Genomic DNA, 27,430 nt, shown 5'->3' with positions numbered 1-27,430 from the left:
AGAAAGTCACTAATTGATGCTAAGGCAGTATACTGCATGTAGCCACTGGGTTGTTGCAAAAGTGTATGTTGCATCTTAATAGATATATTTTTTAGGTCTTTGTACATTGCAACTATGCTGTCTGATAGTTATGTGCTCTCACTTGGGAATACATACATGTTACAAAACTTTTACTTGGTTAACCGACAATTATCACACATGGTTATTTGTTATGAAAATCAATAAAGTTCTACTGAAAAAAACTTTCTTTTGAACAATAACAGGAATGGAAGACTTTTTTTGTTTTTATTTTAGATGTTCATGTTTTCAGACAAGCTCCACTGTATTGCCATTTTTAGCAAACTGTATTTTTCTTGCAGAGTATCTTCTGTTTCTAACATAGATTCAAGAGTCCTAGAGGGTATTCAAGTTCAGTCTGTTCAGTGGTTTTTCAACTAATAAGTTGTCTTTAAAAAATGCAGCACGTAGTTTTGAAATTTTGCTTGACAAAGGCCGACATCAACAATAGCTGTGCGTACGCAGAGACCATTTTCAACCCGAATACACAATACAGAGGTTTTCCTTGTTTTAAGGCATCAGCACTTTTGGTTTATACAGTATGGTGTTGAACAGCCCCCTCATAGAAAAAAGTCTGATGTATAAAGTGTTCTTTAGTAGGGTTGTGCCTTATTTGTCACTATTTTTCAGGACGCCTGTGCATAGGACAGTGGCTATTCCCGGTGAACATTGGTCAGCTAGCAGAAGGGTTGTCCATTTCCGCCAGGAGGTGGCCCAACTGTGCCCTTTGTGCTGGAGTGATGTTCTGCGTCATCTGTATAATGCAGTCCATGGCAACTTCGGGATTCGCTTGAACCAGGCTGGAATGCAAAGAAAATGCAGTTCAGTGACGAAAGAATGAACTATTTTTAGGTGATTAACATGCGCATCAAAAGCAAAAGAGTCTAGGGTAAGAACAGCACATCAGAACATTTTGGTTCTATGATTTGTATCACCCTGCTATTCTATAGGCCATACAACTGCACGATAACTACTTCCCTTACTGAATTAAAACTATATGTTTCCCTGTAGTGTTTGAAAATGATTAACCATAAGGAACAAGCTACTTACCTTCGGTAAATCACTTTCCTTGGATACTCTCTCTAACCACAGATTCTTCAGCTGCAGAATAATTCCCCAGGCACCAGACTGGATTCCGAAAGATCCCCAGAAGTGTTCATGCATGCCACTATGTGGCAGCGTGCAACTCCGCATTGGCCTCATTCTGCTCCAGAAGTGACAGAGCGCCAACCCTGCATAACAAAGCCAATATCTTTCTGCACTTTTGGATGTGGAGCACAAGCAATTTGAGGCACCAGTGTGCAGCTCTCCTAATTGGAACCTTGTTAGGTGGCAAAAGGAGACCACTCCACAGATCAGGGATGCAAGAGGGCGGGAGGCATCTGTGGTTTGGTAGAGTATCCACCAGAAAGAGCGTTACTGAAGGTATGCAACTTGCTCTTCTGATGGATACTTCTAACTGAAGACTCCACACCCAAGAACAGACATCAAAGCCTTACCTCCCCCAAGGAGGGGGGTATGTGGAACGGGATCAAACCAAAAAATACTGCAGAACCGAATAGCTCTAATGCCCTTCCCGTTGGCCCCAAAGACCCCACAAAAAGCTGACTGTCCACCAGATGGGCCTTGATGTGAACCATGAAAAAGTGACAAGGAACACAGTCTTCATAGTCACAATCCACAATAAACAGCTGTGCATAGGTTTGACGGGAGTGCATATACGTAAAGTCATAACCAAATTGAGCTCCAACTGTGGCATCACAAAGGGTTTAGGAGTAAATGTTATTTAAACCTTTTAGAAACCTCAGCACATTAGATGATTTAAACAAGGACAGCTGCTCCGTAGAAAGGGCAGATAAATAACATTTAATGGTGCCTACTGCAAGTTCTTGCTAGTTGAAATACAAAAAAACAATAACATGTCCGACAGTTGAGCTTGTACCGGTTCTGTATTGTGGACACAACATCAGGCCACAAATTTGCCCCAAAGCTTGTCAGAAATTGACTTTTTTTTAGAGGGGCACTATGCAGAAAGGAATGCAGTCACCTACTGACGCACAAGTTACTACTTGTGTAACGATATATCTGTAAGAGACATTAGTTAGTGATAGATTCCTTACCTTAGAATACCCCCAGGCGTCAGACTGGATCCGGAAACTTTTGCGTAGCAGTACCCTTGCGCGTCAGTAGGCGTCGTTTGCGGCTACGCGTCCGGCGTCGTGGGAGCCGTGATGACGTCGTCGGAGTACTTAGACGCCGCCTCCGCGTGCTGATGTCAGTTCTTAGACACAGCTTTTCCGCGCCAGAAGCGCAGAGCCATGCCAAAAACCAACACTGGTGCCATGAAACTAGGGCCCTGAAAGGGGATGACCTTAACCCTAGATATCGGTTCGCAGAACGGAGAGGATGGGTGCGTCGGTAAGGAATCTATCACTAACTAATGTCTCTTACAGATATATCGTTACACAAGTAGTAACTTGCGCATCTGAAAGAGACACGTTAGTGATAGATTCCTTACCTTAGAATAGATACCCCAGCAATACTAACCCCGTGGTGGTGGGTCTGCGAACCAATAATCACACCAGAAAGTCCTGGAGGACGGAACGCCCAAAGTAGCCATCCCTCCGGACTTGACTGTCCAGGCAATAATGTCGTGCAAACGTGTGCAGCGAGGCCCACATAGCCGCCTGGCAAATGTCCTGCAAGGGCACACCTCGGCCCAAGGCAGTTGTAGTGGCTGTGGCTCGAGTGAAATGAGTCCTCAGCCCAACAGGGGGTTCCTTCTTAGCCAAGGAGTAACACGCTTGGATACACAAGATGATCCACCGCGAGATGGTCCGCTTGTGCACCGCTTACCCTTTCTTAGCGCCCACGTAACCAACAAAGTGTTGGTCATCCACCCGGAACTGTTGTGTGCGATTCAAATAAAATGAGAGTGCACGTTGTGGGTCCAGACGGTGGAGCCTCTCTTGCTCTCTCGAGGGATGCAGAGGCGGAAAGAAGGTGGGCAAGGTGATAGATTGCCCAATGTGGAAGGCCGTGACTACCTTGGGTAGGAAGGAGGGCCTTGTCGGTAACACAACCTTGTCCGGATGGACTGAAAGGAAAGGAGGTTTACAGGATAGAGACTGGAGCTCACTCACTCTCCTGGCAGAGGTGATGGCTACCAGGAAGGCAGTCTTCAAGGAGAGAAGGCGAAGAGGACAGTTGTGGAGTGGCTCAAATGGAGCGCACATAAGAAATGTAAGAACCAGGTTCAAGTCCCACTGAGGCATCACGAAGGGAACGGGAGGGAACGTATGTGTGATACCCTTCAGGAATCGATTAACGATAGGGGACTTGAACAAAGAAGGTTGATCAGGTAGCCTGAGAAAGGCTGAAAGATAGCCCTTGATAGTGCCCAGAGCAGAGCCCTGCTGGGCAAGAGAAAGAAGAAAGAGGAGAACCTCGGAAAGAGGGGCATTAAGGGGATCCACAGCCTTTGCTGTGCACCATGCCACAAATCTGTTCCACCTGCAGGCGTACACCGACTTTGTGGAGGGACGCCTGGCTGCCAGAATGATGTTGCAAACTTCAGGAGGCAAGTCAAATGGCCTCAACTGTCGCCGCTCAATCTCCAAGCATGGAAGTGTAGACTGGACTGGTTCGGGTGGAGGACCGTCCCCTGCTGCTGCGACAGAAGGTCCTCCTGAAGAGGCAGACGAACCGGGGGATCGACTGACATACTGAGTAGCTCTGGATACCAGTACCTTCGTGCCCAGTCCGGAGCCACAAGGATGACTTGTGCCCGGTCGCGCTTGATCTTCTTCAGCACTCTGGGCAGAAGTGGTATAGGCGGAAAGGCGTACAACAGACCGCAACTCCACTCGCGACGAAAAGCGTCTCAGAGCGAGTGCCGCCTTGGAAATTCCAACGCCCAGAACTGATGACATTGCGCGTTCTCTTCGGTGGCGAATAGATCTAACCAAGGCTCTCCCCACTTCTGAGAGAGACCTTGCGCAACGTCCGAGTTCAGACGCCATTCGTGATCCATCATGCACCGGCGGCTGAGTTCGTCCGCCCTGGTGGTCAGAGAATCTGCCAGGTGTTGAACCATCAGAGACACGCCCTGATGTTCCAGCCATTGCCAGAGGCGCAGAGCCTCCTGGCAGAGGGTCCACGACCCCACCCCGCCCTGTTTGTTGCAGTACCACATGGCGGTGGTGTTGTCCGTGAACACCTGCACTACACTCCCTCGGACAGACGGGAGGAATGCCTTCAGTGCTAGACGAATCGCCCGCAGCTCCAAAAGGTTGATATGGAGCCGGGACTCCGCCGGAGACCAGAGGCCTCTGATCTCCGCCTCTCTAATGTGGCCTCCCCAGCCCTGGAGGGACGCGTCCGTCACAATTACGTGCTCCGGTTGGGGAAGGGAGAGGGATCTGCTGTTGACCCAATCGCGGTCCGTGAGCCACCACTGCAGCTGTCCTGCAGTGCCCTCCGAGATCAGGACATGGTCGGACAGGTTGCCCTGATGCTGGGCCCACTGAAACTTCAGGTCCCACTGCAGAGCCCGCATCCGCCACCGTGCGTGATGCACCAGAAGGATGCAGGAGGCCATCAGCCCCAGAAGCCGCAGCGTCAACCTGACCGAAACCCGGGATAAAGGCCGGAAGATTGGAATCAGAGCCTGTATATCCCGAACCCGATGTTCGGGCGGGTAAACCTGAAACTGCGCCGAGTCGAGTACCGCTCCGATGAAAAGGAGCTTCTGAGAGGGACACAGGTGCGACTTCGGCACATTGATGGAAAATCCCAGCTGGTGCAGGAGATCTGCCGTAGTCTGGAGGTGGCTGACGACTGTCTGGGGCGAGCCCGCCTTCAACAACCAGTCGTCGAGGTAGGGGAAGACTGAGACCCCCAACCTGCGCAAATGAGCTGCGACCACCGCCATCACCTTCGTGAACACCCATGGGGCGCTGGTAAGGCCGAAGGGGCGCACGGTAAACTGAAAGTGCTCGTGGCCTACTGTGAACCGCAGGTAACGCCGGTGGGCCGGCAGGACGGGGATGTGGAAATACGCGTCCTGCAAGTCCAACGCTACCATCCAGTCTCCTGGGTCTAGGGCAGCTAAGACCTGAGCCAGAGTCAGCATTTTGAACTTCTCCTTCCGGAGGAAGCCGTTGACGTTCCTCAGATTCAAGATAGGGCGTAGGCCCCCTTTGCCCTTCTCGGGTACCAGAAAGTAGTGGGAGTAGCAACCACGTCCTACTTCTGGCCCAGGAACGCGCTCGATGGCCCCCTTGGCAAAGAGGGCCGAAACTTCCTCCTGCAGGAGCCGCAAGTGATCCCCCGATACGCGGTGGTGTTGCGGTGGCATGGCTTGAGGGGTCGTCTCGAAGGGGAGGGAGTAGCCCCTCCGGACGATCTGCAGCACCCACCTGTCCGAAGTGACAGTGCGCCAGTGAGAGTGGTGATGGCGAACCCTGCCTCCCACTGGCGTCACATGGGCCGAAAAGCACAGACTAGGAGGGTTTAGAGGTGGATGCTGCGGGGGAAGGTGTGGACTGACTCCGCCTGTTTCCCCGACCGCCTCCGCGGCGGTTTCCACGGCCGCCGCCGCGCTGGACGACAGTCTGCGGCGAGTGGCTGGCGGCACGTGTGGGGACGCCCCTTCCTTGGCCATGAAAGGAGCGAAAGGCACCCGTTTGCTGGCGCGGGGCCGAGAGGCCCAAACACTTGGCCGTAGCCCTGGAGTCCTTAAAGCGCTCAAGCGCGTGGTCTGCCTTGTCGCCAAAGAGGCGACGGCCATCGAACGGCATGTCCATCAGAGTGTTCTGGACATCTGCCGAAAAATTGGCGGATCTCAGCCAGACGTGGCGTCTCACCGCCACTGTTGTAGCTATCGCTCTGCCTAGCGAGTCGGTGGTATCCAGCCCACACCTGATTGAATACTTGGCTGCATCTCGGCCCTCCACAAGGGCTTGGCCGAGTTTGGCCCGTACCTCCAACGGGCACTCTGGCAGCACTTCCGCCACCGTCTCCCACAGAGAATGGGTGTAGCGGCCCAAGAGGCATGCGTTGTTGGAAGACCGCAGTCCCAAACTAAGGGAGGAGAATATCTTCTTACCATAATTCTCATACCTCTTGGATTCCCTGTCCGGCAGGGCCGCCGGGAATGCGGTCTGGGAATTAGAGGCCTGGATGACCAGACTCTCGGGGGTGGGGTGGGAGGACAGGAAACATGGGTCGCCCGGAGCCGGGCAGTGGCGTCTGGCCACGTTCCTATCTACGGGCGAACCTGTAGCGGGCTTGGACTAAGTGCCCAAAAGAACGTCGGTCAAGGCCTCATTAAAGGGCAGCAGAGGCTCAGCCGAGCATGACTGCGGTTTAAGGACCTCTGTGAGGAGGTTAGTCCTCACGCCGTGACGGGGAGCTCAAGGCCCAAGGCCTTGGCAGCCCTCGTCAACACCACACCATAGGTAACCCCCTCCTCCGAAGTCACGGTAGGAGGAGAGACAAATCCAGTGTCCGGAGAGGTGTCCAGGCCACTGGCCTCCCCAAGGTCTCCTGCCCAGTCCGCATGAGACTGACACTCCTTGGTCAGAGGGTCCTCAGACCCCTCCCAATCCTCCTCATCACCCATCTCCTGAGATTCAGGGTTGCAATTGAATGAGGTTGGTTCATAGAAGAAAAATCTCCAAACGGCGTCGGGTGCGGTGCCGATAGGCGCCGTCCCGCCGTCGGAACCGAAGCAAAGGAGGTATCGGGGGCGGCGTCGCTCGAGGACGGCGCCGGAGGTGACACCGGACGGACCGACGCCGGGGGGGCCGTAAGGTTCACCGGTGACGATCCAGAGCCCGAGGAAGGCCCAGCGGCGTCCCGCGGCGCCGGGCCCGAAGGCGTCGCCGGCGTCTGTGCCGCTGTTCCCTGCGGCGCCGGGCCCGAGGGCACCGGCGGTGTCGGGATCGTGGGGCCCTGCGGCGCCGGGACCAAAGCATCCGACGGCGTCGGGGTCGAAGCCCCCGACCCGCTAGGGCCCGTCGGAGGAGAAAGGGACCTCATGGCCATGAGGAAACGCTCAATCTCCTCTGGCGTCGCGTTCAGCCCAGGGACCGGAGGGTATGGGGCGGGACGCGACGCCTGCGACTCCCGAGGAGCCGCGTGGGACGTGTCACCCGAACCCCCGGCCGCATCGCGCGAGCGTCGGGGGGAGTCAGAGGAGCGATGATGCCTCTTCGACTTCTTGTGTTTCTTACCTGACGACTTGGACCCGGAGGAGTGGTGCCGACTCCCGGAGCTGTGACGGCTCCGTCCCCGCGACCTGTCCCTCGACCTCCCGTGGGACAGGGATCTCACTCGGCGCGGGGCTGACTGCTGGAGTTCGAGCCGCCTGCGGGATCGCTCCCACCTGGCTTTCCTCGAAAGGGCCCGACAGTCGGGGCAGGCCTCGTTGTCGTGGTCGACGCCTAGACACGTCAGGCACAGGCGGTGAGGATCCGTGACCGACATGGTGCGGTCACAATCGTCACAATGCTTGAAACCAGGCATCCCTACGGCACCGATCGGAGTCACAAGACTTCGAGAAGGATCAAAAATGATCTAAAAAAAGTTAGTCAAAAATTGACTTGGTTACTGCTTTTTCCAGATCTGCGCTGGCCGGCGCAGAAAAAAGAAGAACTGACGTCAGCACGCGGAGGCGGCGTCTAAGTACTCCGACGACGTTATCACGGCGCCCACGACGGACGCGGAGCCACAGGCGACGCCTACCGACGCGCAAGGGTACTGCTACGCAAAAGTTTCCGGATCCAGTCTGACGCCTGGGGATATTCTAAGGTAAGGAATCTATCACTAACGTGTCTCTTTCAGATGCTCAAGATCCATGCATGGAGTGGTAGGTTGTGCATGCCTGGGTGCAGAACCGTGTCCTGCTGCTGTGACAGAAGATCGTCCTGAAGCGGAAGATTAATTGAGGACAGATGTTGAAGCTCAGAAGTTCCAGGTAACACACTATACTGGACCATTCGGGAGCTACTAGAAAAACCAGGGCCTGGTTGCTTCAGACCTTCTTCAGAACAAAGGATAGGAAACAGAGGGGTGGAAATGTGGAAGTCATGTGCCCCACTGAAGTCAGAATGCATCTCCAAGAGAGAGTCTTCTTGGGAACTCCAACATGCATTTCAGTAGTGGTGAAAAGATCCACTCTGGCCTTTTTCCATTAGTAGAAGATGGCCATCCCTACCGTGGGATGCAACCACCATTAGTGTTTTGACAGGCACTGTTGGTTGAGCTTGTGTACCCTGGCATTCAAAGATCCCGCCAGGTGGCTCACAACAAAGAAATTCCCATGATGCCTCGGACAACTCCAGCGGCAAAGAGCCTCTTTTTGTCCAGAATGCAGAGCCCAAACTCGACAGCTTGATGGCGTACTACATGGTGGTGGTGTTGTCTGTGAGGCCTGTGAAGGGCCTTCAGGGCCATATGAAGTTCTGGCAGTTGATGTGGAATTGGGTTCTCGTCAGAATCCTCTCCAAAGTGGCATAGTCTCATCCATCACCACAGTTAGGTAAGTTTGAGGAAAGGAGAAGAGCTTCTGGATCAATTGTGTAGAGCAGCCACTATTGCAGACCTTTTGCAGTATAGCCCTGTAGGAAAGTGCCCATTTTTACATGGCTACCTTCCACTTTTTGCCTGGAATCGGGTAAAATGACTGAAAGTGTGCTAGGGTCCTGCTAACCAGGTCCCCAGCATGTGTTCTTCCCCTATATTGTACATTTTGTTTTACAATTGGCACCCCTTTAGGAACCCTGTAAGTCTGCAGTATATGGTACCCCGGGTACTGGACCTAAAGATGGTCTCTATGGGCTTCAGCACAAATTGTTCCACCCTAAGAAGCCCTTAACCAAGCCCATGCAAACTGCCATTGCAGAATGCGTGTCTTGGTGTAGAGAAAACCAGAGTCAACATGGCACACAGCTCTGTGTGTCATGCCATGTCTGCCAGCACTGCATGTGCTATAGATAAGTCACCCCTACAGCAGGCCTTACAGCCCGAAGGCAGGGAGCACTATACCCATGTGTGGGTGCATCTGTACAAGTAGATGTGTCCCTGTAATATCTAAGTAAAACCGTAGATATTACAAGTGCACAGGGAAGCCATAACGAGTACATGGGCTGGACACTAGTCATTAAGAGTTTCACAGCTACACAATGGCTTCACTGTACCCCAAGATGTTTCGTACCAAACACCTCGTCTTAATAAACCCACACAGTTGCCAATGCTGAATTTATTAATAAATGTACCTAGAGGGCACCTTAGGGGTGCCCCCTGAAAACCTGCGATCCCTAGTGTGTTCACTGTCTGGTCACGACCAGACAGCCACCCTAGACAAGATTCTCATCCCCTGAGGTGACAGCGTTCTCTCTCGGAGGTCAGGAACAAAGCCTGCTCTGGGCGGAGCTGTCCACACCTCTTCCAAGCAGGAACTGCATTCCAGGGTGGGAAGCTTCAAAGGCCCTGCCCCCTTTGTTATGCAATCCAGGTCTCTCAAGATAGTGGAGTTGTCCACCCTCCTGTCTTGACCCCATTTTCTGGCAGCAATACAGGTGGAAAAATAAGTTAGATTAAGACATGTGCCCACATTCATACAACACCACCCCTAGGGAGTACCAACTGATATGGACTTCAAATTCAGATTCCCCATCTCAATTTGAGCGGGATAGGTATTCTAGGCTCAGGGTTATGCCCCCTTCCAACAAGAAGTGGTCATATAGAGGGTGTAGACAGCCTAGATAGCACATTGGCTATTACCTGTCACTCCCCATAACACCACTAAATTGAGTATTTAGGTAGCACCCAAGAACTCAAAGGAAATAAAGAAGAAAATGACAAAGAAGAGATGCTGAACCTGAGAACTCAGTGCCTGCTGTAGACTTTTGGAACAAAACCCTGTCTGCCGATTTAAGACTCGAGAATCGAGGTGAACTGTTTCATCCTGCCACTGTGTGGCCTCTAAGAAACCCAGAGGACAGCCAGCTCTTCACTAATCGCCTAAGAACTCCCTTGGAGTAGAGGAGCTACTCCCCTGCAGCTTGCACGCACAGCACCGCCGACTCAGGGTCTACCGACTTGCCGCTCCCTGGTCCGACCGGTGCAGCGACCGACCAGGAATAGGTACTCATGCTCTGGAAGGTCAAATATGTCCCCCCACAGAGTGTGGAGGCACCAGAGCCATGCAGCACCAATACAAGGGGTACCGGAAGTCCTGCAGCAAAGTCCAGTCAGGTCTCCAACTGCCCAGGAAGCAAGCACCAGTTGAGGGACTTCAGCACCATAAGTCACACCCTGTGAGTTGCCCAGCAGTCCTGAAATCATCTCTCCAAATTGTTTGCCCCTGACCGGGAGGACCACCTTCAAGCATCAAGCCGAGCCAACCTACCTGCTCTGTACCTAGCCCGCCTGGCCTGGAAAACGACAAACTGGTGGTACTCCCTCGTCCCCAAGGCCCTCGTGACCCCAACCCCTGTTTGGGAGCCCTTGGACTTGCCTGAAGGTTTACTTGTGCAGGTTGTTTCTAGATGGCCCCCCTACGCCGTAACTTGCCAGTTACCAGCCTCACCAGCATCCTGCTCCCAGCACAATCCAGGCCAATTCCGACAAACTGCTTGTAATGTTTTGAACCTTGGCCCATTAATACGCCGAACTCCTGAGGAGAAACCCCAATTCCAACTGTACTTACCTATATTGCATTTTCGATTTTCTTTCCATTGGAATGTATTTTGCGTAAAAGTGCACAACTGTAAAGCCTTGATTTTTTCTTGTACTATTTATTGCAAAAGAAAGTACTTACCTTAGAATAGAGTTCTTGGTTTTTCAAACATATACACAAAAAAATTTATATTTCTAATTTGGTGTTGGATTTATTATTTAAGTGTGTCTCTCATTTATTAGTTGACAAGCAGGTTGCAGCTAGCCAAGAGACCAAGAAGTGAGGTACCGGGTTTTTATGGGCCCGGCGGTGCCAGGGGGAACACCGAAAGACCTCTTGAGTCCTTCCTGTTTTGGACCATAGAAACACAGAGTCTTCTAGGTGATGTCAAGGATCGAATTTATTGGCTGCAACCAGTAACAGGTATCCTAGAAGTACAACAGCATGAAGCGCATGTATGTTCTCAGGAGACTGCTCGTTTTTACAGAACCAGTCTTCTCCCTTCATACTGAATTTTGAGCTTCAGGCAAAACATTCCTTGTTTTACGGTCAACCATACAAATATTTCTATTACAAAGAAAAAAGCAGAATCATGATGACAAGCCCACATTTCAGTTTGTCCAGTTTGTGATAGATTACCCGGCAAGGCCCAGAACTTTCATCAGATATCGACGGACCCCTAATAAAATCGGTCACCTCCTCCTTGTAAAACAGGCCATAAAGAAGAAACAGGGACAGGTGTGTGTGAGATTAGCCATAGCTTGTATGCAATGAACGGTTTATGACATGTTGTGCCTTGATACTAATCTCGTTCGGCCATTGGGACGGGAACTGCTCGAACAGGTTTGGCTTGAGGCAGTGGAGTCAGCTCGCCTAGGTCACAGAGGAGTCAGCAAAGGTGTACATGTCCTTTTAGATCGAATTCGGCCTTGGTCGTTTTGACTATGTAAGGGCAATCACAAAATGGATGCCGCTCACAAAATGGAACCCGAGGGTTCGAGACAAAAACTACGATTTCAGGGTGATTTCGTCACTTGATCATGACGCAAATACTTAGGCATAGTATCTTAATCATTACCAGTCTGCCGATACCAAAATCGTCATGATACGATGATATTTCTGACACGAATGTAGAGCTTCGGTACCACACAATAGCAGGGTCCAGAATTTTCAGTACTACAGAAGCCTTAGAGCTCATCAAGACCTGGGCTGGGGCAGAGGTTGAAACATCAGTATCACAGCTGGAAAGTCCTTGGAATCGTGACTGAAAGAAGGCTCTGAACTGCACCATATCCAGGATGGCTACAATGATAGGGAACCTCTGCAAAGGAGCGATGCGAGACTTTCACATGTTGATTGTGAGCCTTAACCCCTTCGGTGCTCATGACGAGCTCAGCTCGTCATGAGGCACGGTTGAGCTATGCTTATGACGAGCTGAGCTCGTCATGAAACAATAGTATTCATACAAGTTCAGCACAGGAGGGGAAAAGTCACAGCAGCCAAGGTGTTAATGATGTTAAATTTGCCGTAATCAGTAGGGGGACTATGACTGACTGTTGTGAGCCTGCCTTTGAGGTAGGAGAAAATTTGTATTTTTAACCTACGACGATGTGCCGAGACCACTGCCATCACTTTTGTGAACACCCGAAAGGTGCTGGCACGGGTACCGGGAGCACAGCAAATTTAAAATGCTCCTGGCATACCTTGAACTGCAGGTAACATCTGTGGGACTGGAGGGAGGGGAACATGAAAATATAAGTCCTGCAGATCCAGGGCTACCATTCCATCAAGCAGATACAAGGCAAATAGAATCCAGGCCATGGTGAGCATCTTCTATATGTCCTTCTGCAGGAGGGCATTCAGAGGGCGGAGATCTAAAAGAGGTTGAAAGCCTCCAGCCTTCTTATTAAGAGATAGTGGAATGACAACCAGTCCCTTATTTCAAGACAGACACCTACTCCAAGGCCCTTTGAGTGGACAAATGAATCTGCATCTCTTACAAACAAGCACTGGCGTTGCCAATAGGTTTCGCATTTGGAAAGTTGGAGCTATTGGTTTTGTAAATGACATTTTATATTTATATATTGTTATTGACAATGCCAATAACGATATATAAATATAAAATGTCATTTACAAAACCAATAGCTCCAACTTTCCAAATGCGAAACCTATTGGCAACGCCAGTGCTTGTTATCCGTAGAAAGAGCCACTGAAATAGCCTGATCTGACCTGAAGAACTCACACGAGGCAGCTCTGAGGGGCGGCGAGCGAGGAGTGTGTCTGGAGGTGTCGCGCTGTGAGAAGGCTGTCCCGGTTTGCCAGAGGCTCCGCAGCCTCACCGTTGCGCTGTTGAAATCGCCTGATTTTTGCCACTAGCTCTGTCGCCTCCCCGAGGCAGTTCTGAGACACGGTGATCAAGGTGAGGAGCCGAAGGGATCGCGCTGCTGGTGAGAAGGGTTATCCCGGTTCACCTCGGCTCCCTCGAGACCCCAGAGGCAACACTGAGGTGCAGTGTTGGAGAATAGGTTCGGGAGGGTCATGCTGCCGAGAGCAGACTGCCTGATCTGCAGAAAGCGAGGAGACGCAATTAGGGGCAAGGAGGAAGGCTTCTGGAGAACTCTCCTGCCTAACTGCAGCTATCGGCGGTGAGGAACAGAGAGGTCGCGCTCCTGGGAGTGGGCTGCTCTTGATCTGAAGAGAGATCAATTGGAGCCAAATTAGAAGGCTTCTGGGGGGGTTTCTCTCGCACAGCAGCAGTCAGAGCGTTAGGATACGGCAGAGCTCTGTCTGAGCTCAAATGAAAGAGTTTTAAAACTGTGATGCAATAACAGTGGTTTGGGTGAGGAGTCAGAGCGACATGACGTGTTTAGCCAGAGCGGTGGGAATTGGGAATGGAGGCGCAACCGGGGAGCACTGGGGGTTGCTTCCTGCAGATGGCAGGAAAATGAGAGTCAGAAAAGAGGGAGAAGAACAAGCAGGTAAAGACTGTTTTACAGAGCAACAGACCGAAAGGGCTGCTAAGATTCATTTGGGAAGGACCTGATTTGTTGCCCCAGACATCTTTCCTCCCCACATTACCCTCAAGAAACAAAATGGTGGGGGCGTGGCTTGCAGCCACCGAGAATAGCTGCTGCCTAGGTTAGCTCCAGTCCAGTCTGGTCGATGCTGGCGATTATCAAGACGGCTGTGCAGAGATTGATGCCCCTCTCTGCAAGTGACGCTGTAAGGGCTGTAGTGGCGGCCTCTTGAAGCGGCGGATCAGGCCTCAGAGGTGGCGGCGGAAAACTGATCCGGGAGTGCCTGGGGAGGTCTGGAGGTGGCGTGGACTGCAGCGGAGGCTTGACGGCTGGAGTGTAGTGAGTGGGTCTGAGCCGCGAGCACAGTGGAGGCTTGGGAGGTCTGGGCCGGCCGGCGAGGGCTCCTAATTGAGGCCCCGGCTTGCGGACTGCCGGAGCCACTCTGCGGAAACCGGAGGAGTTGCTGGGCCGGGAGGTGCCTGTGTACAGGTCTTGGCGGGAATGCAGGCGGAGTAGGGAGATGCGCGTGCTTGTGTGGTCACGTGACCCGCTTTTGTGGTCATGACCCGCTTTTGTGGTCACGTGACTCACATGCACTGTGAGAAAACTGCAGTGGCTTGACCAGTCGATCGAGCACTTGAATTTTCGCAAGCGAATGATAATAGGCGAAACCTAAAAATAGATTAGGTACGCCTCTGAAAGCTACACTGATTTGGGTGGAAGGTACAGTGGGTTGGAAACAAATCAATGGGCTTTGCCCCACTGAATGATCTGTCAGACATGGTCCTTTGCAACCCCTGGCGAAATTGTTAGATCTGGCCTATTAGAGGTTGATTGGATGTCATTAATGGCAAACTAATGTGCTTTGAAGGCTGAGGCTGCAGGGTTGTGGGTCTGAGATAATCACTGTGTTCAATGACATGCCTGTTGTCTGTCCGAACCCCATCTCCGAAAGGCCTGGGGTGCCTTATACAGTGAGGGAGTTCCAGGCGCTACCTGTGTCAACCCTCTAGTGTACCCTAAATAGGGACAAAATTGCTGGGAAAGGCACCTGTTAGGCACCGAAAGGACCAAGGAACAGACGATGGCTCGACTCTCCTTAAAACATTCCAAGGCTGAATAAGCCTGTAATATCTCTATGAGTACATTATTCTTCACCTATGCAGAATGGAGATTGTAGGTCCAAAACCTTAGCTGCATGTCTAACAACCACAGCACACAAAGCAATTTCATCTGCTGATGGTCTGTGGGGGAAGAGGGGGGCTAGGGGGATTGTTGGACTTGGCCCTTTTTGCAGGGTCATCCCTGAACTTTTTGCCTTCCTCCTAGCCTTGTTTTCTGACATGGTGTTGCTGGTTCTAGGACTCTGGGCACTTTAGCACTGCTGTTCAGTGTAAAGTGCGTGTGCTCTATGCGGTAAACATGGTAAGATTGGTCTATACCTGTCTGGCATATTTAATTTACCTGTCAGTCCCTTGAATAGTGATACCCGGGCCGGTAAATTAAATGCTACTGGTGGGCTAGCAGCACTGATTGCGCCACCCACCAAAGTAGCCTTTCAAACCTGTCTCGGGCCTCTGCCATTGCAGGGCCTGTGCGCGCAGTGTCACTGCCGCTGTGATGCACAAGTTACTTACCTTCGGTAACGATATATCTGTAAGAAACAGTAGTTAGTATTAGATTCCTTACCTTAGAATATCCCCAGGCGTCAGACTGGATCCGGAAAATTTTGCGTAGCAGTACCCCTGCGCGTCGGCAGGCGTTGTCTGCGGCTCCGCGTCCGTCGTCAGCGCCGGGATGACATCGTCGGAGTACTTAGTTGCCACCCTCCCACGCTGACATCAGTTCTTATACACAGCTTTTCCGCACCAGAAACGCAGAGCCATGATAAAAACCAACACTGGTGCCATGAAAACTAGGGCCCTGAAAGGGGATGACCTTAACCCTTGATATTGGTTCGCAGAACGGGGAGGATGGGTGGGGCGGTAAGGAATCTAATACTAACTACTGTTTCTTACAGATATATCATTACCGAAGGTAAGTAACTTGTGCATCTGAAAGAAACAGGTTAGTATTAGATTCCTTACCTTAGAATAGATACCCCAGGAATACCAACCCTGGTGGTGGGTGTGCGAACCAATGATCACACTAGAAAGTCCTGGAGAACGGAACGGCCGAAAAAGCCATCTCTCCGGACTTGGCTGTCCAGGCAGTAGTGTCTTGCAAACGTGTGCAGCGAGGCCCAAGTAGCTGCCTGACAAATGTCCTGCAAGGGGACTCCCCGACCCAGGGCAGTAGTAGCCGCCGTGGCCCGAGTGGAATGGGCATGTAGCCCCACAGGAGGCTTCTTTCGAGCCAAAGAGTAACAAGCCTTAATGCACAAGACGACCCATCGAGAAATGGTCAGTTTGTGCACCGCCTGTCCCTTCTTAGCGCCCACGTAACCAACAAAGAGTTGGTCATCCAACCGGAACTGGCGTGTGCGGTCCAGATAGAATGAGAGTGCACATTTTGGGTCCAGACGGTGGAGCCTCTCTTCCTCTTTCGAGGGATGCGGAGGCGGAAAGAAGGTGGGCAATGTGATGGTGTGCCCGATGTGAAAGGCTGTGACTACCTTGGGGAGGAAAGAGGGTCGCGTCCGCAACACAACTTTGTACGGATGGACAGAAAGGAAAGGAGGTTGATAAGTAAGAGCCTGGAGCTCACTCACTCTCCTGGCAGAGGTGATGGCAACCAGGAATGCAGTCTTAAGAGTAAGGAGACGAAGAGGACAGTTATGAAGTGGCTCGAAGGGAGCGCACATCAGATAAGTCAGAACAAGGTTCAAGTCCCACTGAGGCATCACAAAAGGAACAGGAGGGAACATATGAGTGATGCCCTTCAAAAACATATTTACAACTGGGGACTTGAACAAAGAGGGCTGATCACGGAGCCTTAAGAAGGCGGAAATGGCAGAGAGGTAGCCCTTTAGAGTGCCCAGAGCAGAGCCCTGCTGGGCAAGAGAAAGAAGAAAGAGGAGAACCTCTGAAAGAGGGGCAGAAAGGGGATCCACAGCCTTTGCTGTGCACCATGCCACAAATTTGTTCCACCTGCAGGCGTATACCGATTTTGTGGAGGGACGCCAGGCTGCCAGAATCACATTACAGACTTCAGGAGGCAAGTCAAATGGCCTCAACTGCCGCCGCTCAATCTTCACGCATGTAAGTGGAGATTGGACAGGCTCGGGTGGAGGACCATCCCATGCTGCCGCGACAGAAGGTCCTCCTGAAGAGGCAGACAAATCAGGGGATCGACAGACATGCTGAGCAGCCCGGGATACCAGTATCTTCGTGCCCAGTCCGGAGCCACAAGGATGACGTGGGTCCGGTCGCATCTGATCTTCTTCAGCACTCTGGGCAGAAGTGGTATAGGCGGAAAGGCGCACAACAGACCGCAGCTCCACCCGCGACGAAAAGAAAAGTGCCGCCTTGGACATTCCAACGCACAGAACTGATGACATTGCGCGTTCTCTTCTGTGGCAAATAGATCTAAACATGGCTCTCCCCACTGCTGAAAGAGGCCTTGCGCCACGTCAGAGTTCAGATGCCGTTCGTGATCCATCATGGACCGACGGCTGAGTTTGTCCGCCCTGGCGTTCAGGAAATCTGCCAGGTGTTGAGCCACCAGGGTCATGCCCGGATGTTCCTGGCATAGGGCCCACGACCCCACCCTGCCCTGTTCGTTGCAGTACCACATGGCGGTGGTGTTGTCCGTGAACACCTGCACTACACTCCCCGGACAGAGGGGAGGAACGCCTTCAGTGCAAGCCGGATCGCCTGCAGCTCCAGAAGGTTGATGTGGAGCCGGGACTCCGCCGGAGACCAGAGGCCTCTGATCGCCGCCTCTCCCATGTGGCCCCCCCCAGCCCTGGAGGGACGCGTCCGTCACAACTACATGCTCCGGTTGGGGTAAGGAGAGGGATCTGTCGCTGACCCAGTCGCGGTCCGTGAGCCACCACTGCAACTGTCTTGCAGTGCCCTCCGAGATCAAGACATGGTTGGAAAAGTTGCCCTGATGCTGGGCCCACTGAAACTTCAGGTCCCACTGCAGAGCCCGCATCCGCCACCGGGCGTGATGCACCAGAAGGATGCAGAAGGCCATCAGCCCCAGAAGCCGCAGCGTCAACCTGACCGAGACTCTGGATAACGGCTGAAAGATCGGAATCAGAGCCTGAAGAGCCAGCTTCCAGGACGGAATGATAGACATTGCAGACTGGATGAAGCTCAGCCGCCTGAAACTGAACTCAGACAAGACGGAAGTCCTCATCCTCGGCCCATCCATCTCCGCCTGGGACGACTCCTGGTGGCCTCCTGCTTTGGGCCCCCCACCCAAGCCCACGGACCACGCACGCAACCTGGGCTTCATCCTTGACTCCTCCCTCACGATGGCCAGGCAAGTTAACGCTGTTACCTCCTCCTGCTTCAACACACTACGCATGCTCCGTAAGATCTTCTGCTGGATCCCCACTGGAACCAGGAAAATGTTCATCCAGGCCCTCGTCACCAGCCGTCTGGACTATGGGAACGCCCTCTACGCTGTGACCACCGCCAAACGATAGAAAAGACTCCAGCGCATCCAGAACGCCTCAGCACGACTCGTCTTGGACATCCCCCGACACAGCCACATCTCCGCCCACCTGAGGGACCTGCACTGGCTCCCCGTCAGCAAAAGGATCACGTTCAGACTCCTCACCCAAGCACACAAGGCTCTCCACGACTTGGGCCCCGAATACCTCAACAACCGCCTCACGTTCTACACGCCAACCCGCCAGCCTCGCCCTCACCACCGTCCCACGGATCCGCAGAACCACCATCGGAGGAAGATCCTTCACCTACCTGGGGGCCAAGACCTGGAACACCCTCCCCACCCACCTACGACTCACCCAGGACCATCTCTCCTTCAGGAAGCAACTCAAGATCTGGCTTTTCGAGCAGTAGCAGCCCCCCCCAGCGCCTTGAGACCCTAGCGGGTGAGTAGCGCGCTTTACAAATACTCTTGATTGATTGATTGAATATCCCGAACCCGCTGTTCGGGAGGATAAACCCGGAACTGTGCCGAGTCTAGAACCGCTCCGATGAAGAGGAGCTTCTGAGAGGGACACAGGTGTGACTTTGGCACATTGATGGAGAACCCCAGCAGGTGCAGGAGGTCGGCCGTAGTCTGGAGGTGGCTGACGACTGAATGGGACGAGCCTGCCTTCAACAACCAGTCGTCGAGGTAGGGAAGACTGAAACCCAGTGGCGGTTCGTCCATTGGGGGCGTTGGGGCGTTGCCCCCTAGCCATGGACGACTGTCACTGACACTGCGCAGCGCATAACAAAAATAAAAATTACGAGCACAGAGGGGCCAGCGCCGACAGTCATGATGATTCATTTTCGGTCCTGAGAGTCACTAACTGAAGTGACCGCATCCCGATCGCGGAAGGGTGGGGGGCGGGCCTGTGGCAGTGAGTGGCACTGCAGGCTGGCAGAGGGCAGCGTGGCAGGGATGGCAGCATGTGTGCGCATTTAGGACAAGTCATTTTTTTGACTTGCCCTCGCATGCGCACACACGCAGTAGCCCCTTCCCCCCTCCTCCTCCTCTAGCACGAACACAGGCAGAGACCCGGGGGAGCCGGGTCTCATTATGGGCAGTATTAGCCCTGCTCGTTAACCAATCCTGGCGCAGTGGCGATGTTATTCTGCGCCAGGATTGGGCAGTATTAGCCCTGCTCGTTAACCAATCCTGGCGCAGTGGCGATGTTATTCTGCGCCAGGATTGGCTGAGTTACCGACACGCGTGGCGCCCATCATCTGATTCAAGGAGCATTGCTCATACATCTGGCTGCTGGCATTGATCGCGAGGCCTTGCACTTCCTGAAGCTCAGATCATGAAAGTGAAAGTGAATGAATCACTGTCAGGAAGCATGAGGGCCGTCCATGCTATCACCACGCGAGACGGCGAACGCAGCAGTACTGATGTGCTCTGGCTTCACAACTCAGCAGCTCCGAGGGGTTCTCCTTAGATCAGACCAATGTTGTAAAGAGTCGTGCAGCAATGTGGGTGATCATGGTGATGTCACTAAGGTGAGCTTGAAGTCCTCTGTGCCTATGAGCTGTATTTAAATGACAATCAAACCTTTTGGCTAATTTGCTAAACGGACCTGCTTCTCCGCGTGTTGATTTCAGCTGAGTGGTGCTGGAGGTTGATGGTAGCTTCTGTTAGGAATACACTCCAGTCCCCACTGTCGTCGGATATTGGTGTGCTCCGGTATGAAATGCATGTGTTGATGTACGTGCGTCATATATGCCATCTTGAGGTAGCCTAAACAGGGTCTTTGCAAATGCAATGCAAAGTGTCTGTCTGAAATGCAATTCAAGCCGAGTGAACACACATTTTTATATTGCACTTTCTAAGTGAAAAACGTAGACTTTGCAGGTTTCAAGAGGGTAAAGTAGTGGCTTGCAGCATTACAATTATATCTTGTCCCAAATGTTAAATGATTTAAAATCCAACCATATCTATGAAGCGTGCCATAAAAATCTTTTGTAATTTGAGCAACTTCCTTCAGAAGAGTATCTACTCCCTCAGTAACTCCACAGTAAACGTTTTAAAAGCTGCAGCAGAAGAAGCCACAAGTAAAATCACTGCAGTTCACATTTCCCCGTTCCCTTCAGCATAGCCATGTCTGATGCAGTCCGCCTTTACTGTACTCTGACAATGCATGACTCTCTTCAGAGCACATAGCATGATCCGGGTCTCTCACTGCAGCAGGCATCTCACTGTGACTGTGGTCCCAATGAAATGTGTGCAGTTCAAGGCAAACTGCAACTACAATCAGAGGGTGACAGTCACTTACGCAAACAAACGCGCCTGTTGCTGCATCTATGAGGATATGAAGGTTCGACCCAATATTTGTGGGAGGTTCTAAAACAGAAGAATTATAGGAAGTAGCAGAATGTGTACTAGGTACGGTTCGTGAAAGGATTCTAGTGTCGGCTCAGGCAGTGCAGTGGGCTTAGATTTGGTGTGAAATCGCAGCATATTGAGTTTAGAGGCAAGGTAAAACTGCCGGGGTGTTGCATATGTAACAATGTGGGTAAAAGGCGGAAGCTGGTATTTCATGTAGCATATTAGATGAACATATATGGTAATAACTGCCAGTGCACGTAACGTCGTGGGTTTAAGGGAAGAAGACACATGGTGGTGGGGCAAGAACGCAATGAATGGTTCATGGTGGCAATTTGTGCAACATGGAGTGTGAAAGCCCTGGTAAAAGCAGGCAGTGTACGCAGCATTGGATAAAGGGCCCGACAAAAGCTGGCAGTCCATGCAACCAGGCGAGTGACTGGCATGGTAAAAGCTGGCAGTTCATGTAACGTGATGGGTGACATGCCATTTAAAGCAGGCAGTTCATGCGCCGTAGCTGGTGTCACACTTTATAAGCAGTCAGTGCGTGTATTATGATGTGTGACACATGGTGATATAGCAGTCCATGCAGCGTAGCAGGTGACTTGCCTTGTAAAGCAGGCATTTTATGCACCGTAGCTGGGATCCCATTTTATAAGCTGTCAGTGCATGTAATGTGCTGTGTAACACGTGGTTAAAGAAAGCAGTTCATGCAGCGTTGCATGTGACATGCCTCCCTAAAGCTGGCAGTTCATGCAACGTGGTGGGTGACATGCCTGTTCATGCAGTTCATGCTACGTGATATTGCTCCGGGCTTGTAATGGATTCTGTGTCTTCTTTGCAATGGTGCATGTGACTTTGGCAGTATGCTTAAAGTTGCCGGTGTGTTAACAAGTTGGCCAGTAGAAGCGCTGAGGTGTTCTGAAATATAGTATAGTAGTTTAAAGACATGGAGATAACTGTCAGTGGTCAGCGCGGTTCGAGTAAGCGGGGTTAAAGGGAAAACCACTGTGTATGACATATTGAGTGAAAGACACGGCCTGTGTGAAGCGTGAGTATTCTGTATGTAACCTGGTGAAAGTCGTGAACAGTGCACTAAAATGTGTAACGATATTTAAACATTCAAAGACCTTTAAGTCAATGAATAAACACTACTTACAGAACAACTGATTTTACACTGAGAGTACGTTAATTTCCCCCACTTCTTTAACTACAAACACAGCACAAACAGTGTCAAATCAGTTTGTGTCACATTTACACTGGTACAAATATTTTTTGCTCTAAAAATGGTGGCTCAATTATTATTTTTTTCGGACCAGTGTAAGGTGTTTGTACAATGGCTCCTGGGGAATTGGTCCCCCGATGCTTCGCCCTAAGTCAGAGGTCTTCAATCTGTGGGGCGCGACCCCCAGGGGGGTCGTGGAGTCCTGGGAAGGGGGTCGCAAATTCTGCAGAGTGCAGTTCCTGGCATTGGGCTGATCGAGGGTGCTCAAGGCGGAGGCCTAATTCACACCGAGGTGTGAAAAACATCAACACCTCATTAACAAGTATAAGGTCTTTTAAAGACCTGTCAAGTACTCAGGTGTGGCTGTGTGTGTGTGTCCCTGAAGCTGTTTGAGCCGGGCTCACATACACGAGCTGGGCAGAGGGAGCGGGGGGCGATAGGCTGGGGGAGCAGGCTGTAGCGTAGCCCTTTGAGTTCAATGGATGTTGCGCGTCTGGAGCTGTGGGTCCCGTGACACGTCCCCCGCCCCCAGCAGGGAGGCACAGAGATGGAAAGAAGGAAGAAGAGCAGAGAGATACTGATCCCCCCCCCCCATGAGAGAGACACAGAAAAGGTGGGTGGATGAATGATGGGTGGATGGATTGATGTAAGGCTGAAGTGGATGTGTGAAAAGGTGGGTGGATGAATGATGAGTAGATGGATGAAAGGGTGGGTGGATGGATTAAAGGGTGGATGGATGAAAGGGTGGATGGATGGATGAAAGGGTAGATGGATGAAGGATGGATGGATGAAAGGTTGCATGGATGAATGATGGATGTATGGATGTGTAAAAAGATGGGTGGATGGATGAATGATGGATGTATGGATGGAAGGATGAAAGGGTGGATGAATGAAGGATAGATTGGTGAAGGATAGATGTATGGATGGAAGGATGAAAGGGTGGACGGAAGAAGGATGGATGGATGAAAGGGTGGATGGATGTATAGATGGATAAAAGGTTGCATGGCTGAATGATGCATGGATGGATGTGTGAAAAGGTGGGGGGATGAATGATGGGTGGATGGATGGATGAAAGGGTGGGTGGATGTATGGATGAAAGGGTGGATGGATGTATGGATGGGAGGATGAAAGGGTGGATGGATGAAGGATGGATATGTGGATGGGAGGATGAAAGGGTGGATGGATGAAGGATGGATGTATGGATGGGAGGATGAAAGGGTGGATGGATGTATGAATGGATAAAAGGTTGCATGTATGAATGATGGATGGATGTGTGAAAAGGTGGATGGATGAAAGATGGGTGGATGGATGTAAGGGTGGATGGATGTATGGATGGAAGATTGGATGGATGAAGGATGGATGGATGTATGGATGAAAGGGTGGATGGATGGATGTGTGAAAGTGTGGGTGGATGAATGATGGATGGATGTGATGAGGTCTAACAGGCGCATTTATGGTTGTCAAAAGTTGATGAGGAGGAGTACCAGTTTCTAGAAACTTTTGTCGGAAGGGGGTCCTTACGCCTAAAAAGGTTTTACAAGGGGGTCTCGGCATCAAAAAGTTTGAAGACCACTGCCCTAAGTAGTCTTTTCTGTGTTAACGCGGTACACGCTGTCTTTTCCGGCAATAGTCTTTCTCGCGCCACGCCGATCATGAATATTTACTGGCGGGCCTACGTTTCATGTCATCAACATGCCGGGGTATAAATCCGCAGATATAATTGCATCAGGCTGCGCTTTGAAAGAGGGATCATAGGAAGTTTGGGTGCCCTGATTGAGATGTACTTAACGTTATGTTGTTATGCTCTTTATTCTTTACACCCTCCTGAGCACTGTAGAGGCCCATTTAGTAACATTAGAGATAGGTATGAGTGAGACGTCATGCAATACTGGCAATGTCTAAACACCTTCAGCCAATCCCTATAGTATGAGCAAAGCATTGCTTACTCACGCTTGCATGAATACCAATAAGGAGGGATCCGCTCATCAGCCAATCCCAATGAGCTAAAGCTGGCTGACACATGCTTGCAAGAATACCCATAAAGAGGGATCCACTCATCAGCCAATCCTAATGAGCTAAAGCTTGGCTGACTCACGCCTATGTTATATGACAGCTCTTTAATAATGTAATACCTGCACTTTCACAATTGCTTTATTAACCTTCCTGCTTTCTCAAATATGCTTGAAAATGCACAATTTTTCCACTATTTTTTCAAAATTTTCTCGGGGGGAATCCCCCCCGAACCCTCCTTAAGGGGTTCAGGCTCGCTCGCTGCGGTGCAGTATGATTCTGAGCTTACGCCACACCACTTTCAAATGTCACCAGCCGCCACTGCTGAAACCCCTAACCAGCGCAGATGAGCTGTGACCACCGCCATCACTTTCGTGAACACCCGTGGGGCGCTGGTAAGGCCGAAGGGGAGCACGGTAAACTGAAAGTGCTCGTGGCCTACCGTGAACGGCAGGTAGCGCCAGTGGGCCGGCAGGACGGGGATGTGGAAATATGCGTCCTGCAAGTCCAACGCTACCATCCAGTCTCCCGGGTTCAGGGCAGATAAGCCCTGATCCAAAGTCAGCATCTTGAACTTCTCCTTCCAGAGGAAGCCGTTGACGTTCCTTAGGTCCAAGATAGGGCGTACAATTGACACAAAAGCGGCTCCTATGTTCCAACAAAAAGAGATGCCGCTGTTCAAATTAAATCAGAACAAAGAAGATATGGACAGTAAAGTCGACGTTTCGGTCTTATGTTTGTTGACTCCTTAAAACCATCTTCAGGACAACCAATCTTAAAATAAAGACGAGACCCCCTGGGCAGTTCTTCTTGAATTCTTGAACTGATGTATTTAAAATTTGAGTTTCTGCCTCAGTCTTCACGAAAAAAAACCTGGTATTTTCTGAATCACGCAGGCTTTAGGTTGAAGGATCTTATTCTCCTTTTTGGCAAAAAATTGAATGGACACTTCTCTATCTCTGTAGCCGGACGTATTTCCTCCGAAACGGCGTGATCGCGCGAGATTCTGCTATTCTCGTTCCCAAACGACTTTACTGTCCATATCTTCTTTGTTCGGATTTAATTTGAACAGCGGCACAAATATGAAGTAAATTGGACTTGAATACAGATGGATTAATGGAGTGATTTATTTAATTCCTGTTCATTTGTAAGGTTTTGTATAGTTGACCCTAACTATAAACATATAAAAATAATCATTTTTTCTATGAAACAAAATTCCCGTGCAGCTTTTTTGTACTTGTTGTGATTAATTTCTGAGTCCTAAATATTGTGACACAAAGAATTATAAACAGATGCCAATCAGGTTGGATAGACCATAATTTGTAACAAGAAATATAGGTCTATATTCTGTGATCAATTTGTAACAAACAAATCCCCTTGCAGGCGCATTTGTTATTATCATACTTTTAGAAATTGGCATTTCTGAGTGCCATGTGTCTGCCTGCCTGATGTGGATTGCATGTCTGGCTCTGGAGTGAAAGGGGCTGGTGAGGTGTGTGTAGCTCCAGGGAGGGCAGGGTGAGTCAGCGCTAGGCTGAATAGGGGATCTGCATTTGGAGTAATGGGAGGAGTAGTCCCCTGACCCTGAATAGGTATGTGCCTACCTAGGTGAATGCTGGCTCCGCCCCCCCCCTGTGGTGTGTCTAAGGATCGAGCCCCCATCTGACAAAGGAGACTGTGAGACATGTACACAGAGTGCTCCAACACCCCCTGAACCAGTTGCGACTGGTTCCCCCAAGCCCTGTGCCAGGGCAGAACAAAGAAAAAATGTGTAGATGTACTGGGGCTGTGACCCCATGCGTTGTGCTTCCTTGTGGAGGGGGGGGAGACTTGCTGCTTCTGGGCCCCAGGAGGAACCGCCACGAGGTACTACCTCCCAGCTGGAGGGCCCAGCCTTTGCCCTGGAACTGTTGGGGGCACAGCCCCTCCAGAGCACTGCACCTTTATTGTTGTTGGCACCAGGACCGGAGGAGTGCTTGTGGCCTTGCAGTGCTGAGCTGCGACAACTTCAGTGGGAATCCCGACGAGGGTATTCCCCCGCATTTGTGGGTATTCCAAGGCAGGCGCCTACCCCGCATTATGAGGGGAGCAGGAGCCTACCCTGTGTTTGCAAGAATGGAGTAGCGGGAGCCCACTCCACGTTTGTGCGTCTGTTGTCAGGAGCCCACCCCGCGCTTCGGTGAAGAGAAGAAGAACCGCCGTGGCCCGACCAGGAAGCCAGGTGGCTGTGCCTGGTTGGGGGCATGGCCAGCCAGGCAGGAAGGAAGTCACTGGAAGCCAGACCAGGTAGAAGAATTGGAGCTTGCGGGCTCCCTCTCCGGGAGTAGACACCAGTTGGGAGCCTATCCCGCACTTGCAAGCAGCCAAGAAGAGCCTCGGTGAGTGAGGCGGAAGGGGAGGAGCCCTGAGAGGAGAAGCCCGACCGGAGCCTCCAGGGCTCCCAGTGCCGAGCGTTCCCCACGTTGGAGGAGACGGAGCTGCCAAGAAGCGCCCCGGTGAGTGAGGCTCAAGTTGGGCACAGTTGGTGCCAGTGCCAAGTTCTTTTTGAGCCAAGTTGAGGCCCAGTGCAGGCACACCTTTGCAAAGGGGTCCCTGAGTTGGGCTCCAGAGGCATGTTTATGCCTCTTAGCTGCACCACGAGAGCGTGGGCAGCTGCAACGTAGGGCAAATTGTTTTTAGAGTCCCAGTGGGGGCTCAGCAGGTACGGTGGTGTGCAAATATCCTCAGCTGCACCGCAGATGCGGGCAGCTGCAACAATGAGGGCGTTTTTCTTTTCTTGAGAGTAAAGGAGTAAGATGCACTCCTCCGCCCCAGTGCACTGTGCACAGTGTTTTTACTGCCTAGGCAGCCAAATGGGCCAGTGGAAGGTCCTGTGAAAGCCCTGACATTTTGGCCAGGGGGCCACAGTGCTGGTAGGGCGCAAGGACCTACGGCATAATGTGTTTATGCTGATGATTATGCCCCATATGTTGATGCCTAATGTTATGCTATAGTGTTTATGCACCATATGTTTATGCTGATGATTTATGCACCATGTGTTGATGCCTAATGTTATACTACAGTGTTTATGCATAATGTGTTTATGCTGATGATTTATGCATATTGTCTTTTATGCCTAATGTGATGCAGACATAATGTGTTTATGTTGCAGGTGATATTGCTAAGTACAGTATTTTACCAGTAGTCACTGGTTGTGTTTTACATGTGCTAATAGTGCTTTCTAAAGGTTCTGACAGTGGCTTGATTGGCCCTGAACTGTATATAATCCCATGTGAATTTCTACCTGGGTCCAGTTGGCAGAGTGTATATTGTGTGATTATGATCCTAATGTGTTTTGGATAATACAAAGACTCATTTTATATAACCTTGTGTGGAGTTACTTTTGTGGTGTGCCTAGTGTGTTGCTGCTGTGTGTGTGTTGCGCAAAAGCTTAACACATTGCCTCTGGGATAAGCTTGACTGCCTGTGCCAAGCTACCAACAGGGGTTATCTTCAGCGTGTAACTCC

The 27,430-nt window shown here is 51.2% G+C and overlaps 1 protein-coding gene across 2 annotated transcripts in view; it reads right to left on the bottom strand.

Moving 5' to 3' along the window:
• Positions 1-266: 266 nt before the first annotated feature.
• ACACB (acetyl-CoA carboxylase beta) overlaps positions 267-27,430 on the bottom strand; it is a 1,895,698-nt gene continuing 1,868,534 nt past the window's right edge. For both annotated transcript variants that reach the window (XM_086943101.1, XM_086943102.1), the window contains one exon: positions 267-857. In XM_086943101.1, coding sequence (XP_086799227.1) covers positions 731-857 — 127 coding nt within the window. In that variant the 3' untranslated portion in view covers positions 267-730. The remainder of the gene's footprint in view (positions 858-27,430) is intronic.

Source organism: Lissotriton vulgaris, chromosome 11 (genome assembly GCF_964263255.1).
Source record: "Lissotriton vulgaris chromosome 11, aLisVul1.2, whole genome shotgun sequence".
Classification (NCBI taxonomy): Eukaryota; Metazoa; Chordata; class Amphibia; order Caudata; family Salamandridae; genus Lissotriton; species Lissotriton vulgaris.
This window is presented reverse-complemented; position numbering and strand designations above follow the sequence as displayed.